The sequence below is a fragment of the Gavialis gangeticus genome, unplaced genomic scaffold (genome assembly GCF_001723915.1).
Source record: "Gavialis gangeticus isolate Ggan-Ray unplaced genomic scaffold, GavGan_comp1, whole genome shotgun sequence".
NCBI lineage: Eukaryota > Metazoa > Chordata > Crocodylia > Gavialidae > Gavialis > Gavialis gangeticus.
In genome coordinates, this window is record NW_017729032.1 from 72,049,725 (window position 1) to 72,066,639 (window position 16,915).

The 16,915-nt window shown below is 38.1% G+C and overlaps 1 protein-coding gene across 5 annotated transcripts in view; it reads right to left on the reverse strand.

The window, feature by feature from the left end:
• Positions 1-16,915, reverse strand: part of WBP4 (WW domain binding protein 4) — a 67,916-nt gene that overhangs the window by 15,572 nt on the left and 35,429 nt on the right. For 3 of the 5 annotated variants that reach the window (XM_019524131.1, XM_019524128.1, XM_019524130.1), the window contains exons 8-11: positions 11,252-11,418; positions 10,010-10,272; positions 3,173-7,501; positions 323-395 (exon numbers count right to left, since the gene is read on the reverse strand). In XM_019524131.1, the coding sequence (XP_019379676.1) occupies positions 7,294-7,501; positions 10,010-10,272; positions 11,252-11,418 (638 nt within the window). In that variant the 3' untranslated portion in view covers positions 323-395; positions 3,173-7,293. The remainder of the gene's footprint in view (positions 1-322; positions 396-3,172; positions 7,502-10,009; positions 10,273-11,251; positions 11,419-16,915) is intronic. The other 2 variants (XM_019524132.1, XM_019524129.1) reach the window with 2 other exon arrangements.

Below are 16,915 nucleotides of genomic sequence, written 5' to 3' on the forward strand. Positions count from 1 at the left end.
CCGGAACAGGTTACCCAGAGAGGTGGTGGACTTTACATCCTTGATGATCTAGTTGTGGGTGGTCCTGCTTTGAGCAGGAGGCTGGACTAGATGACCTCCTGAGGTCCCTTGCAACCCTAATTTTCCAAGGTGCTTTAACACTATAATGATAAACACAAGTATCAAAACAAACCCAGAACAGAAAAGAATTTTTATAATAAACAAGGCTTTTAGTTCATATTTACAATTAGACTAACCTTTAAACGGAACACATGTGTCTAAATCTCCTTGGTAGCTATAAAAATGTTGAACTACATGAGTAAGAGAATTGCAGCTGGTTTACCTCTTAGGCTGTATTCAGCACTTTCATATAAATTTCCCTTCAGTAGCTGACATTGTTCTGTATTTGAAAGAAACTGTTGAAATAAAAATGACTGTTTAACTTCGCAAATAAATAATTTCTGACTGCTCCATTCTTCCTCACTGTATCATTAGTTTTTATTGCAAACAGACTTTCACTAATAAAATAGAATGTATAATTTTTGCCAGAATATGTAACATCAATATACAGAATACCAGTATTTCTACATTTACCATACTGATAAACTTGCCTGACAACATTTTTTTTCTGAAAACTGCAAATGATGACTACACCTGACAGATCAGATTTATGGAGACAATTTACTTTATTTACAATGCATTAGTGCTTTATTTTTGTATAGCAAGGTTTTTAGACTATATCCCAAAAATGCTTTACAGAGTTTCAATAATCACAGAGAAGAATATACAATTCAAAAGCTAATCATCAGGCAGAGGAATCAAGAGGTAGATGCTGATGAGACAAACACAGAAAGGCAATTGTAGATGGCAGGAGCTACTAAGATGGCAGCTTCTGCACCAACAAAGAAGAAAAAGATAAATTGAATCAAAAAGTATTTGAAATCAATTCTGAAACTATTAAGCAATGTTTGAGAATGGGTGAAGTTGAGCTTCTGTCCACGAGGGAGAAGTGGCACCTGCCTGCAGCATATGCTGGTATCTGGAGAGCTGGGAATGATAACAGTCAATGAAAGGATATCAAGGAAGATCTCTGCACAGTTGAGGTAAAGTTGTACACTGGCAAGGTGGCACAGTTGGTAATATGTAGATTTAAAAAGGCAGTTCAAGGGTGATGCTGATGATCTGAATGATATGAGTAACGGTAACAAAAAGTTGGTGGTTAACTGAGAAAGGAAGAAAAATTGATTTGAACAACAATGTATATATTTTTTATTCCCTGCCTTAGAAAGCTATGAAACATCCAAACATGCATTAGAAAAGACAACTTGAATGCTCCTGGGATTAGTGATGTTTTTTAGAGATGTTCACAAAAGTATATTGAATTCAAGCCTATATCATGACCCCAGAAAGGCCTGACCCCCAGCACTAAATCTGAGTATTACAATTTGGATATTGGTTTGCAGCACAAATTTCTCTCTACAATGGATCAAAATCAAATAGTCCTCCAGATCAGGAAAGCTTGGCTTTCAAATGCCAAAACTTTCAAATGTTTCTTCAGATCTAGGGCTGGTATCACATTAACCTCTAGAGGCTGCAACCAAGATCGGACCCTGTTGTACAAATAATTGTTGTGTTTTACAGAGCTGAACTCTCACTACCTAGACAAAGAATCTATGTTTAAGGAGTGGCGAGTTGAAATAATCCACCTCAGTCCAAGGTAAGCAGGCCCTGTCAACTCAGCTGCCACTTCTCTTCCCCACACAAAAAATGTTGCAGAAGCCCTAGCTTTGAGGGCTAGATAGAGTTACTCCATAGGCTGCATTTGGCCTGTGGGTCTTATGTTGCTGACCCCTGATCTAAACAGACATTGCAGATAAAAGGGGGAATACATGTAGTGGAGTAACTAGCCCAGGGTCATAGAGGAAATCAAAAGCAGACACCAAGTCCCATGATAGTATCTGCCAGACCATACCATGTCTTTGTCTCTCCTACAATCTTTGCTAATGGTGATACTGTCTATGATACTGTACAAAACCTATGACATGGTTGCCTTCAAGGTGCTTACAATAAGGAGCTCTAGCAGCTTACAGTATAGGCAGACAAATAATATAATGGAATGCAAAACATACTGGGCGATGAGAAAACAGATCAGAAATAAATGTTCATGGTTTGCTGACCAAACAATAACCCAATACTACTTTGCTCAACAAGTTATAACTTGTTGATTAAGTTCAATTTAAAGAAGAATTAAAATATGCAGAGATTAACTATTTTGCACATGGGGATTTTCTGGTGAGTCAACAGCATTAAACTTACTAAAGAAAGAACAGAGAAAGGGATTTCTTTATCAATGCAGAGAACATGCTCCAATACAGGGGTGGCCAACCGGCAGCACAATTGCCACAAGCAGCACAGAGGGTAGCTTTTGTGCATGGCACACAGATCAGAGAGGGAAATATGCAGTACAACAGCAGGAAGCAAAGCAGCAATTCAGGCAGGGAGCACAGGGAAGGAAGCAAAAAGCAGAATAGATCAGACAAGGAGCAAAGGGGAGCAGAAAGCAGAGCAGCAGATTGGGCAGGGGAAGCAGATCAGAGTGACATTTGGGGAAGGTGTTAAAACTAATTTGTAGCACACCTGCCACAAAGGTTGGCCCCCACTGTCCTACCATATCAGTAGGATATGCTATTACCACCTGTAGTGCATCACCTTAGGATCCTAGCTCATGGTATTTCTTATATAAGGTAACCCTTCTATATAAGAAAAGAAATATTTAGCATAGGTACAAAAGAAAGAAAAATGCTCATGTGGTCTAACAGCTACAATATTTAAATATGAACCAACTTTATAAACAGCCCAGGTTATACTACAAAATGCTGATAATAATTTAAATATTTTTTAGTATGGGGCAGAATTCAAAACAGATGTATTTTATAAGAGGAACATAGGTTTTAGAGTCAATCACAGAACTGTACCTCGTGAAAGCAGCCATAATGAATCATGGTGAATAGAAAACATCTAATCCTTTTTCCCGTTATAAGAGGGTAATGCTGCTTTTAGTTTATTTGTTAAACCCAACATATTACAAAGGCCTTTGGTTTCTGATAACCTTATATGGCAGCTCCTCAAAGAAACAAGTTCCAGAAAGCTTATCTCCTTAACAGGCTCCAGACCTAACCAGATAAATAACTACCTCAAAAAAGAAAAGAGGATTAAGAAGAAAGTCTATAAGGAATGATCAAACAAATAAAGCTGCATCAGAGTGTATAAGGATAAAGCAAAATTGTCAGAAGTTAAGCTAAGTTAGACCTTGACAAGGATATTAAAACTAACAGCAAAACCTCCTCCCCCTGCTAACTTTAAGTAAAAGAGAGAGAACAAGGAAAGAAGTAGAGCGTTACTCAGTAAAGCATGGTCCAAAAACCTAAATGAATCATTTGCTTCAGTTTTCAGTAAAGGTACTGATTAACAAAGGAGCAAAGGCAGGATTACTAATGGGAATCAGAAATTTGACATGGAAATTAGCACAACTGAAGTAGAAGCTGAAGTCAAAGAGCTTAATGTACTCATGACAGGGAGAGGAATATGAATCTGGACACTCTCCATTACAAAATTCTAAAAGTAGTAGTTCAAACCTTAGAGCAAGTGTTTTTAATACATGCATCAAATCAGGACAAGGATCAGAGAATAACAAATAGAGTATTTACATTTAAAAAGCAGGAGAGAAAAAAGAATGATTCAGGTAACTTCAAGCCTATTATCTGGACCTTGATGGTTTGCAAAGCTTTAAAATGAATTTTGAAGGGAAAAATAATTAAATATAGTACAAGGAGGTAAATGGAAACCAGGATGAAATGCAATGAGGTAGACTGTGCCAGACCACGCTGATAGTTTTTTTTTGATAAAGCAACAGATTTTCTAGACAAAGAAAATACTGCAAATCCTGTGTGCAGGGGCTTCAGTAAAGTATTTGATACACTGTACCAATTATTAGTTATTATTAGAAATTAGTAGTTGAGATGGGAAATGGGGGAGTTTGGTACAGGAATTAGAAAGTGGGAAAGGAATTGACTAAAGGGGAGATTGTAACAGGTAGTGATGAAAGTAAAAGTATTAGCTGGTGGGAGTTTAACAGTGGACTTCCTCAAGGATCAGTCTTGGAAGCAATCTTGTTAAACATTTACATTAATTACCCTGGTACAATAAGGATGAATATGGTGGAGAATGCAGTCATTACAGAATAGGGCTGGTATAGAAACTGGTTAACCTTGAGGACTGAGTATAGAGAAATGGGATGTAATTCAGTAGGACAAGATGGGGACCTACTAACAAGAATTTATACTATAATCTGGGAACTCATCACTGAGAAATAGCTGAGGAAGAGAAGGACCTGGGTGTACTATTTGATCACAAAATGACTTAGCTGCCAATACAGTGAAGCCCCAAAAGAGGCAAGTGGAACTGTAGGCTGTATTACTGGAGGTATTTCCAGGACAAGGAAGTATTATTACTCTTGTAAAAGGTACTGGTAAAAATCTCACCTTCAAAAAGGATAATTTCAAATGAACCAGGTGCAGAGAAGGACTACTAGGATTGTTAGAGGAATGGAGATCTTATCATATGAAGGTGTTGAGGGAGTATATGACTTCTGCCTATAAACACATCAGGGGTAAACAGCAGGGAGGGAGAAGAGCTATTTAGGTTACTGAAAATGTAAACATAAGAATAACTGGATATGAAATGGCCATGAATAAGTTTGTACTGGCAAGTCAAAGAAGATCTTGTCTATTAGGTTACTGGGGAACTGGAGCGGTCTCACAAGTGGAGCAATGGGGAGCAAAAAACCCTAACCCAATACATTTATGAATGTGATATAGACTGGACTTGGCCATTCGGGGAGGTCCTTTCCAGTCCTGTTTCCGCATGCTCTTTACTGCACAGTCTACTGATTATTGCAGTGTTGAACGAAGATAACTATTACTTTTTCCTATGACTAAGGAGGAATTCAGTGAACATACTGAAAAGTGGGACCTCTAAATGATGGTCTCTGGATGGAAATTAAGGAGTCCCTTGACATTTCTCCCAGAACACATATACTGGAAGAAACATTTCATTCTTGTCCTGCTAATGCAATGTAAATAACACAGTTGACTAAGTACTTGATTACTTAATTCAAGGATTCTCACCCAGGGTGATTTGAGGCAACTTTTAAGGGTGCTGTGGGGTACCTCACAAAGTTAGCGCGGTGAGGTATGCAAACATGATTCATAAGATAAACGCAGAGATTTCAAATAGGAATCCATGGTGTTAAAAATATTCTGGCCCATTGTGGTCTCAGTTCTCTGCAACAAAATTGCTTTATTATTTTTCTGTAGTCAAAGAATGAGTCAAAACTAAGAGCGCACACCTTGAGTCTAAAATGGCTGAGAACCATTCACTTAATTTCTTTCTGTACCTCCAAAAGATGCCACAGAACTGCAAAAAAGAATTAAATCTCTGCTGTACTATGGGTCAGTTCTAGTTCTGCTCTCCTTACTTAGTTCAAAACTTCCACAGGACTGGCACTTAGGAAGTATCTCGCACTGTATTTGGGCACAGAATAACTTTGTTAGAACAAAAGTTAGAAGTGGGGACTCTACATTACAGTGGAAGACACTAGTCGATCATTAGATTTATGTCAGAGCCAAAAGTTATGAAAGCATTGTGTACCACCATCTCCTTTTTCAGCCTACAGATTTTCACTGACACTAAACAATTTCATCATTTGAAAAATGAACTCTAATTGTGAATTTTAGGACACTAACCTTAAAATGTTTAATCATTTAAATCGCGGACTTCTGGCAGATGGGTACCTAAAGAGCTCTGTAAGAGTCCTGCCGCCAGCTATGTTTACTATTCTTCTAATTTCCTGTTCCAAAATTCTTGCACTTGTTGTGCACTTGCACCAACTGTGCACTTGGTTTCTTCCCCTTCAGCTGTTATGATTAGTTAACTATTGTTGCTTTTAGACCACACTTGGGCACTTTTTTTTTTCTCTCGCAATCAGTGACTTGGCACTGTCTGCACCTACATAGTGCACTCATCTAAACACTTTAAACAAGCAACAGCTACTTAAATAGTGCTGGGTATTGGAGCATGGTTCTACCAACAAGACACATTTATGTAGTCAGAGTAACACCAGTCCTGGCTTACAAAGAAAACAAGGAATGGAGAAAAGAAATTAAACATGTAAATAGATGAAAATTCAAGGAGAGACAACTATATTATAAAAACATGATGGAGAGGATATTAAAGAAAAAGGTCTGCAACTAAAGATGTTTCCAGTACTGGTATTGTGACAAACTCATTAATGAGGACAAGGTCTGAATCTTCTGTACACTTGTAATATATTTATCATATATATATTGTAATACATTCCAGGAGCTCAAAGTAAAACACTATGGTTAAGATTTTTCAAAAACTTTGAAACTCTTTCTTGAAAGGACTAGTTATATGCATGACTAAATCCTCTAAACTTGACTTTGGAAAATCTCAGACTGCTTGCAATGAATGAATGATCATTATGTGCAGTTTAACAACCATTAAATCAAAGCACAGAGGCACAGTATCTTCTACTCATTAGCTGAAAGGCTACTCTGCATATGCAATGTTAGAGCTTGATTCTATGCCGTGGTTTTCAAACTTTTGGCTGCACACCCCTTCACCTGCAAAATATTGCATATTCATTCCTTAAGATCAATGTCAATACTGATGACAATGCACAGCAATGCCGTTATTCACCATGCACTGGTCAATTGGAAGCTCCACTGCCATTATTCAAATTTAGACATGTACCCCTTAGCAGAGTACTTACAGTCCTGAGGGTATGTGTACTTCAGTTTGAAAACCACTGGCCTAAAGCACTGGTGGTAGCTCGTTGTTGTTTATTCACTTTTTGTGTACACATACAAATTCTATACCAAATTTGTCCAAGTTGTACATTGCTATATTTCTATTCAGCTAAGAAGGGAGTCAAATTATACAAAAAAATTCTAAAATAAGAGACATTAAGCAAACTGAATTCAGATCATATAGTTGAAATAAAAAATAAATGTATATAACATATTGCATGACTAATACAACATAAACTTCCATTCAGAAAACAAAATGTAATCACATTGAAATCAAAATAAAACAAACATTACAATTCACAGCCAACACATTTCAATAACTATAAATTCTTAATTCCTAACTAACATTTTCTTTAAAAAAGGTTGTTAAAATATTTACGCTGACTCTCTTTACTTTAAACAACTAAAATGATTTGTTAAAGTATTACTGGTCACTTGTCCTTTGTCTTAAGTTTCTAGATTTTCCATTTTCAAATCTTCTCTTTCTGAAGGTTGATATCCCTTCTGACAGGTCTCCAAGGGAAGTGACTATTTTTTCTTTAAATATCACTTTTGCGTCCTCTGGAACTTCTAGCACTGGAGGAGGTAGACGGTCACTATCCATACTAGGAAGTTCTAGGTCCACTTTTTCACTAGAAGCAGAGTTAAAAATAAAGAAAAGTTACTTGACAAGATCAAGACCAGCAATGTGGAATGCAGACAACAGGGTCTGAACTTTATTTTCAAAACAGCTTTGCAAATTGTATTGAAAACATATGAGCCGGACAAGGTCTACTTGCTCATCTTTGTAATTATGTGAATGTGGTAAATATGGAGAAAAAGTTAATATTTTACCTCCCCTAGTTAAGCTGGCACATTGGACATAAAACATAACAAACACAACCCCCAGTGAAAACAATCAATCACATTCAAAATTTTACTCATGCAAGTAATCCTATAAAAGTCAGTATTTGTGTAGCTACTCAGGCATAAAGTTAAGTGTATGTTTAACAGTTTGTAGGAATGGGACGTAAAAACACCATACTTGGCATGTGCTTAGTAAGTTTAGCCAATGGGCCAGAAGAGTTGAACTCAAGGAGCCAAGCAGCTATCTCTGCCACTGACGTCACCTCAAGCTGCAAATCGTAAGCCTGGTTTGGTAGTGAGTCTTATACCTATTACCCAAGAAACACTGCAATAATCAAGCACTACAGCATTTCTCTATCATATTGTTCTGCACAATTCCAGCTCTTGCGGTGCAACAGCAAGTTCCCTGAGGCAAAGAAAATAATTTATTTGGTACATCATTTCTACCATGCAGTGCACATGATACTGTTTACATATGGTAATGTTAGAGCAATGTTACAACCACGATGGTCCAAGAACTATGTGAGAGGCAAGGTTTTCTTAGGGTGATATCTTTTATTGGACCAACTGCATAGTTGGGATAGAGTTACACAAGCTTTTGAATGTAAAATATTTTTCTTCAGGTCACTTGCATTCAAAAGCTTGTCTAACTCTATCCCAGCTATGAAGCTGGTCCATTAAAAGATGCTGCCAAAAGAAATCCTTGCCTTTCACTACACACATCAAAAGAATAAGTAATGAAATCAGTCTTTTATTTTTTTTTTTTAAAGAACGTAATTAAATATTTTATTCCATGAGTTCTGTCTAAACTGAGTTGAAAAGCACCTCTGAAAAAGTATTGCTTGAATCTGCTAATTGGGTTGAGAATTGCTAAGGAAGGGAGGATTGAGGGGATCTGAACATTTTGTTCCTGCTAACTACTAACCTTTGCCACCCTAATGAATTGGGATTCTGAGGTTTTGTATTTTCTACCACACGACAGAGAAAGTAGGCAATGACAATACATGACCAATCAAATATATACATTTCATTCAACACTAGTTTTACAGCTGGGAGTTGTTTTTTTTAAAGTTCCTTTAACAACTCAAAAATGAATTTGACTGTTAAGCTGTCTATAGCTATGTTTCTGCTGGGGCTAAGCCAATGCGGTGAGCAGGCTGTCAGTATAAATATTAAACAATTATTTTTGTAGGTTAAACTTAAAAAATTTGCTAAGAGGCAAATTTATTAGTCAATAAAAAAAGTTATGACTGTGTCCTTCCTGTAATCAAAACTCATCACTCTAGCATGTTGCAAGAGATTCACTGTTAGCAAAGGTTTCTGGTTCTTCTGAAAAAAACAGAGGTATGTCCATTGTTAGCCAATGAGCCACAAAGGATACATATACTGATCAGTATTTGCTAAGGCTGCCATTAAGATAAAGAGTTCTTGCATCACAGGAGCTCTTGAAAAAAGACAAAGGAGTGTAGATAATAGCCATGCAAATGGACTTTAACTACTCAAGTCTGTCTTGTGTGGCAGCTCACCAGTTAAGAAAGGCTAATAGCCTTAATTAGATTATATTCAATTAGACTAAACCCAGCTAATGTTTACACTGCAGTTCTCTTTTATATGCCTTTGAATAAATGGCGGTCCAACTTTCGTACTTGTCCTATGATCCAGACACTTTTTATCTAAGCATCTTATTAACAAAGTGCTACAGGACCTCTGTAAGTGTCACTAAACCCTTTTTAAAGATAGGGAAACTTTTTGATAGAAAGGAGTGTGATGACTTATCTGATGTTAACTAGCCACTGATAGTCAGAAACAGAATCTTAAGATTCCTGCCTCTCAATTCCCCTGCTCTATTTGCCAATATCAGTGAAATGCACACTTATGCTAATAAAAGTTACCTTTTTGTTATAGCACCGTGCATTATTTAATTAATTTACTAAAAAGATTATGCTAGAAGCTCATAAACCATAGCAGCTACTTGAATAATCTGAAGCTCCATTACTAGCTACCTATAGAGTATTTCTGAGTTTTGACTCAGTCTTGCACTTAAGCTGCAAGCTATCTGATGACTGTGTATTGAAGACCTGCTTGGATTTGGAAAAATACGTGCATCAGATGTAAATTTTCAAGTATCCCAAGCTGAATGCACAATCAGTTTGAATGCATACCAGAAATGGTACCTTAAAACTTAATTTCAAAATCTGGTTAATGATATTTGAGACTAGTTGGAAGACATTAATTCATTTTACCATCAGTTTGTGAAATTTACTCTGAACTTACTTATGATAACAGGTACTTACTATGAGACTTCCTCTTTTGCAACTTCCTCCCAGTCTCCGTAGGGATTGGTCTTTTTAGAAAGACTGTGGGATGTTTTCCGTGGAACTGATTTAGAGTCATCTTCTTCCTCCTCCTCCTCCTCCTCCTCCTCTTCCTCCTTCTCTTCCTCTTCCTCCTCCTCCTCACCACCTTGTTTCACATTCTGCCACGTTCCATAAGGGCTTATCTTTTTAGCTTTGGGAGGAGTCTCTTCCTCTGATTCTTCAATACTATCTCCTTTCCTCTAAGGAGGAAAAAACCCACCTTAAGCAAAAACGCCTAAATAAAAACATAATGTTGCTTTATTTCACTTCTACTATTTCTCTCTTATTATCCATAATTGTTATTTTTTAAAGCAAAGAAAACAGACAATAAAGAAACTTCATATTGTAGAAGAATTTTAATATGCTTCTTACACAATCCAGAAAAAAAAGACCAAGACTCATTCATCTCTTGCATACTTGAAACACAAAAGACCCATATACCACAGCTGAAGATGACTGGGGTAGCAAATCCAAACCAACAAACAGTTGATCATATTTTGCCATATCATTTTCTTATGGATAACATTTGGTAGAAGCTCAGATAAATGGATACACAGAAAAAGTCTGGGGTACTATACTAAAGCATCTGCATTTGTCCATTTCTACATTTCAGTGAAAACTCTCTCCAGAGTTTTCCCGCAAACGGCTTTGGGAAACTACTTCATCTTCTCAGGACCATAATGACAATTTACAGTTAAAGTGACGTGAGAAAAGATGGCATCTGATTTGGACACTACTTTTACTCTACCACTTATCTTCTGAAATAGATGCTTAAACACAGGTAAATTTTTCATATAAATGGCCTGATCTTTTAGAACCTAATTGCTTTTGGATATTTTTAAGAGTTAGAGTTAAAAATTATAGTCTTATATTGAAGTCAGTATCAACCTGTGGAAAATCTAATGGAGAAACCTATCTTCTTCTCTGGACACCATAAACATTTTTGGCAACATCCAAGCCACCTGGATTGGAGGGGAGGTTCTCCTGTTTTCTGTATCCAGGAGCATTGCTGCTAATGTACTAATAAATTAAAACATGTATTACTGTTCAAGAAATTGCTTTTATAATAATCAATAAGGCTAAGCCTAACTACAATAAATGTGGTCTGTTTGAAAGATGAATTCATAATATCCTATAACATTAATAAAGTACATAAAGCATTTCAAAGGTCAAACTTACCTTAAAGTTTATTTTTGGTTTCTGTACTTCACGTTTTTTACCTCCCTTTTCAGTATGTGATTCAGCTACCTTTGAAGCTGCTGCTGTGAGTGCTTTAGAACGAATGTCATCCTGTCTGCTCTCATTTGAAGGTGAAATAAAACCTTCAGGCTTCTCCCATTTTGACACTGTTGAACATATTTAGACAATCATATTATTAACATTTCCAATTCCAGTCTAAGGTCATGCCTGTTTTAACAAGATTAGGCAACACTAGGAACAGCACTAGGCGCACATACATGTGCAGTTAAGAATTTATCAAAAGACTTTCCTTTTCGTCTGCTGCATTCTTTTTAGATTAACATTATTTTTCTATACTTTATTGCTAAACACTAATTTTGCCACTTGAGTTATATTTATCTTCTGGTGAGGATTGTTGCAATTTGGCCTATACTATGCATTTAATCTTGTTATCAGAGTAGAAATATTTTATATTTAAATGTATATGTTATATAACTTTTAATTAAAAATATTAGTTTGTCATATTTGGTTAATTAACCTATGACAATGCAACAGGAATTACAGCAATAATGCATTACCATTTTCCATCACTCTTGGACACCAACTTCATATATGCAATCACCTGCATACAGTACCCCTCTGTTGTCTACACTGGACAGACAGAGTGATTCCTACCTGGCAAAGGGTAGGGACAGACATTACACAAGCTGGTTTAAGTGATCAGAAACTGGGTTAAATCTGTAACAGAACATAAGTTCAGCGCACATAAACCAGTTTCAAAATGGCTGGTTGAATGCAGTACCAGACTTAACTGATACTGATTTGGGTCAAACTGGTTTATGGAACTTCTGTCCCAGACCTCTTCCTGGTTTAAGTTAAACTAGAGTTCCCCAGCAGATGCTTTGTAGCCCTGGGCTGGGCTGGGCTGTCCGCTTCAGAAAACAGGGTTGGCCCTGCCCATCTGCTCCCCAGCCAGAGCTCCAGTGGAGACTGCACGCACAGCAGGATCTGCCTGGTTTCCCCCTGCCTCATCCCCCACTTGGTGCTGAAGCAGGGATTCTTCACTCCCTCCCTCCCATAGCACGGACCCCACCCCAGGCATGTGGTATGCTAGCTAATGCGGGTGTGTGTGTGTGTGTGTGTGTGTGTGTGTGGGTGTGTGTGTGTGTGTGGGTGTGTGTGTGTGTGTGTGTGTACGTCCAATTTCACTGGGATAGGCAGACAGAACAGTGTCTGATTAGGGCTTTTTGCAGCTAATAAACAGGTCAGCTGGTAATGTCCCTCTGTTCCTTCCTTGAAAACTGTTGTTTAAGACCTTGAACTAAAGAGAAAGGCTTTTGTTTTGTTGATGAGCTAATAAATGCTGTGTTAGTAATCAGTGTCCTGCCCAGGCCTGGCCACATCCCCCCCACTCAGCTCAGTGCAGTAGAAGGAAAGAGAGGGCTGCTCTAGTGCCCTGCAGCTTCTAGCCTGAGTCCCTAGCCAGAATGAATGAAAACTGATCTGACATCAATTCCAGAAAGAGGTATAGTATGTGCCAGAACACTAAGTCTCCTAGGACACTCCATCACTGATCTGAGAGTGGCGTTCTGAGACAACAATCTTTAAAAATGAACTTGAACAGGAAATTGCAGACAAGACTACACCGTGTTAGGTATGGTCTAAATCACAACTATGTATCCTTATCCCATTACCTAGATTAGATTTATAACCCCTATGGGTTAACTGCTGAATTTTTTTCTCGCCTATCGACCTTGCCTCCTTTTCCCTCCCTCCTTCCCTACCCTTTGTATTCTAACCACTGCTTTCTATTTAGGCCCTTGTTGCAAGTTAGACGTAGGATGTATTACCTACACTTAAAATGTAAGCATCCAGCATTCAAGCAGTAAAACACTAAAGCATGGGCTAAATGTAATTCTAGTGTAGCAAAGTTAGGACTTTTCTGGCATGAAGTGGCTCCAAATTGTATTATTAACACATGTTGAGCTAACACCCAACTGCTCCACAGAGGTAAAATGATCAGGAGACTCCAGCGTGGTGGGGCAGGCTAGGACTGACAAAACAGTTGTTTGTCAGGCCAAGCCCCTTGAGCACGCTGGATTCTTTACAGCTCCAATGTTTAGGACATATTTTATTTAGACTGTGGTAAGCATCATCATGAGACTGCTCGAAAAACTTTCTACCTTGTAGTAATGTTTGCTATGATGCAAATAAAACACCCCCTAAATGTAATGTGTAACAAGGCCCTTAGCAACTCTGCTTCCTGTCATCCCTTCACTAAATCTGATGAAGTAATCCTGCTGCTTATGAAAGCTAATACTATACAACTCTGATTTAGTTAGTCTACAAAGTGAAAATCTGCCCTGCCTTTGGCACTAAACCAGATTAACACAGATATAACCCACATGTCTCTTAACTGGTAACATTTTTGGCTGTGCATTTACAACCTCTTGCCTTGATTACCCTAACATGCACAGGTTTCAAAGCCAACACCTCCTTCCACAAACTATAACTAGCCGAGTCAGTAGAATACAGTACAACTAAGGTGCTTTAATTAAAGAGCAGTGTTTATATATTTCAAACCTCATTTGTCTGAAATGCCCTGAAACAGCTCAGGAACATGACCTTAGCTTAAATTAAAAATGTTAAGGGATATGGTATTCTATGAACTACTTCAAATGCAGTGTTTCACTAAGGAGTTTTAAAAAATTCCTACAATCATATGAACAGTTGAAAAACAGTTTGCAGAAACAAATTCTGTTTGATTGACCAAATCAATTTAATTCTAGAAAATCTATCAATTCTCAAAGAATTGCTGGAAGTGAACATTTACATTAACAAAAAACTACTATGCCTATTTCACAGATTTATACATTTTCAGAAATATCACTGAATGCAAACAATTAGAAAGTAAACTTTCCGTTTATGCTATCTTCAGTAAGTAAAGGTGTATCCGACTGACATCTAGTGGCTTAAAGAGCATTTGACAACACAACAGAAATTTTGTTGACATCTGTGCTGGTCTTAGAACACAAAATGAGCTGAAAGCTAATTCAGGGCTAATGTGAATTTTCAAAAACATTAAAAAAAATTGTATTATGATCACAGATGAACAGTATCCTCCAAATCTCCTCAGTATGAACAATACAGCTCCAAAAATGGTTACAAATAACTTCATACAGGTTACCTATGCATGTAAAACCTCCAAAAGTAACACCACACACACACAAATTCAGAAGATATACCTGAAGTTAAAAGTAGTTAAACATGATTTTTAAAACCACTTCCTGAAATGAAAACATATTTTTGCATACATGAAAAACTATTTTTGTGCTTCCTTACAAATATCAATAATATTGAATCTGATTTTCTCTGTTTTTTTACCTGAAGAACATTTTAGATTATCTCAGGACTTGTCTAATCTACATTCAGAAGATGCAAGTGAAAGGTGGCTTATTTAATCTTTTTTACAAAGATTTTATTTACTGCAAAATGTTGCTTGGTCATTACAGTTAAATAGGAGATAAAAAGAAAAAAAAAATCAAAGCATCTTAAAAGAAACTGATTAAAATCACTCTTGGTCTCAGCTGTTTCAGTTTTCATTCTCTTGGCTCTTAACATAATTAAATCACTACACATTCTGTGGAAGCCCAGATAAATGCTGAATTTGTGATATAACAAACATTTACTCTGCCTGAAGAAAAGGGTCCTTTTAGGTTTCTTTCATGTACCATAAAAAAAAAGCATGATTCATTTTTTCAGCCCAAGAAAGGATTTTAAATTAGATTGTTTAAAGCTATTAACTAGTTCAATTTCTTCAACTCAAAATCATGACATTTTAAGAAAGGTTCTCTGCTAAATATGTCAACACTACCATCCTCTTCCACCATGGACTAAGACAGTGTTTCTAAACCTGTGGAACATGACCCAAAAGTGGACTGCAAGAATATATGAAAAGGTCATGAACAAACTTTAAAAAAGGATCAACAAACTTTGAAAACGGATTCTCCATTAAAGGAGAAAAATGTGGAAAATGGTGGCTTTTCCCTTGCAGGCTGGCAGAGTTGCAGCCTGCAAGGGGCTGCTTGGGGGCCTCCAGGCCCCCTGCCCCACTCACGGGTAGCTAGGGCCTGGGGGCAGCGAGTTGGAAGTGAGTGGTACTGGACTGGGACTGGTCAATGTTTACACATAGGTCCTGGTACAAAAAAGTTGAGAACCACTGGACTAAGACAGCTCCCCGCATAGGGCCTTTTCCATAGTAGCATTTTTCTTCAAACCTTGTGCTACTGATAGCAATGAAATGAGCATTACTATGAAAGGGCTGCTGAAGCTTCCACTACCAACATGGGTAACCCTATTACAAGCTAGCCTTGGTGTTATTTGTTTAAAAAAAACCCACTATCCACTCCCCTTAATGTGTCAGAAGGAGATTAGAAGAAACCATGTTCATACAAGACAGTTCTGCAGACAACAAGGAAGAAAAGACTTTCTGCACCTGATTTCTGCAATGTAAAAACAGAAAAGCACACAGATTTTCTGTAAGGCACTCTATTATCCTGCATAACCCAGAGAAAAGCACAGGCTTGCCTCTTATGGAGCAGCACAATTTACAGACAGAAGAGCTACATGTTCCGAAGGGCTATGCAGCAAGCTGTCCCAAGCAAGAAAACCCATTTTAGGAAAAAGCTTAGAGGTTCTTTTCAGTATCTTCCTCTTCTGAGCCCTCTCCTTCCGGTATTCCTGCAGAAGGATAGGGTCCAGGCCATTGTTGTTTGGTACTTTACAGGCAGTCCTCGAGTTACAACATTTTGCACTTACAATGTTTATAAATTGACACCCTTGTTTTGACTTTATGATGTCAGTTTCGACTTTACAATGCTTGATCTGATGCGATGCCATGCTAACAAACAAGTTCGCTGCATTGCTTATTTCCCTAGAGAATACCTGTCCAAACTTCCTTGGACGCTTTCTCTAAGAAAGGAGACAAGACTCCAGAAAAACCTGCAGCCAAGACTCCCGAGAAGACTCCAGCCAAGAACCCTTCAAAAAGTCCAACCAAGAGCCTTTCAAAAAGTCCAAAGTCACCTCAAAGAAGTCCTTCCAAGTCAATATGATTGCTATTTACAATATAAATCATAGAATCAATGAGTCGGAAGAGACCTAGACAGATCATCAAGTCCAACCCCCTGCCATGGGCACGAAGGAGCACTGGGGGTGGGAGGGGTCATAAGACCCCAGCCAGGTGCCTATCCAGTTTCCTCTTAAAGATTTCCAGGGAAGGTGAGAGCACCACCTCTCTGGGAAGCCTATTCCAGGCTCTGGCCACCCTTACAGTGAAGTAGTTCTTTCTAATATCTAACCTAAACCTACTCTCCCTCAGCTTGTGGCCATTGTCCCTGGTGACCCCAAGGGGGGCCCTGGTGCCCTGGTGAACAGACTTTTCCCGAGTCCCTGCTGGTGGCCCCTGATGAGGTTGTAGGCAGCCACAAGATCCCCCTTCAGTCTCCTCTTGTGGAGGCTGAACAGGTTCAGGTCCCGTAGTCTCTCCTCATAGGGCCTGCCCTGCAGTCCCCTGATCATGCAAGTGGCCTCCTCTGGACCCTCTCCATGTTCTCCACATCCCTCTTGAAGTGCGGCGCCCAGAACTGGACACAGTACTCCAGC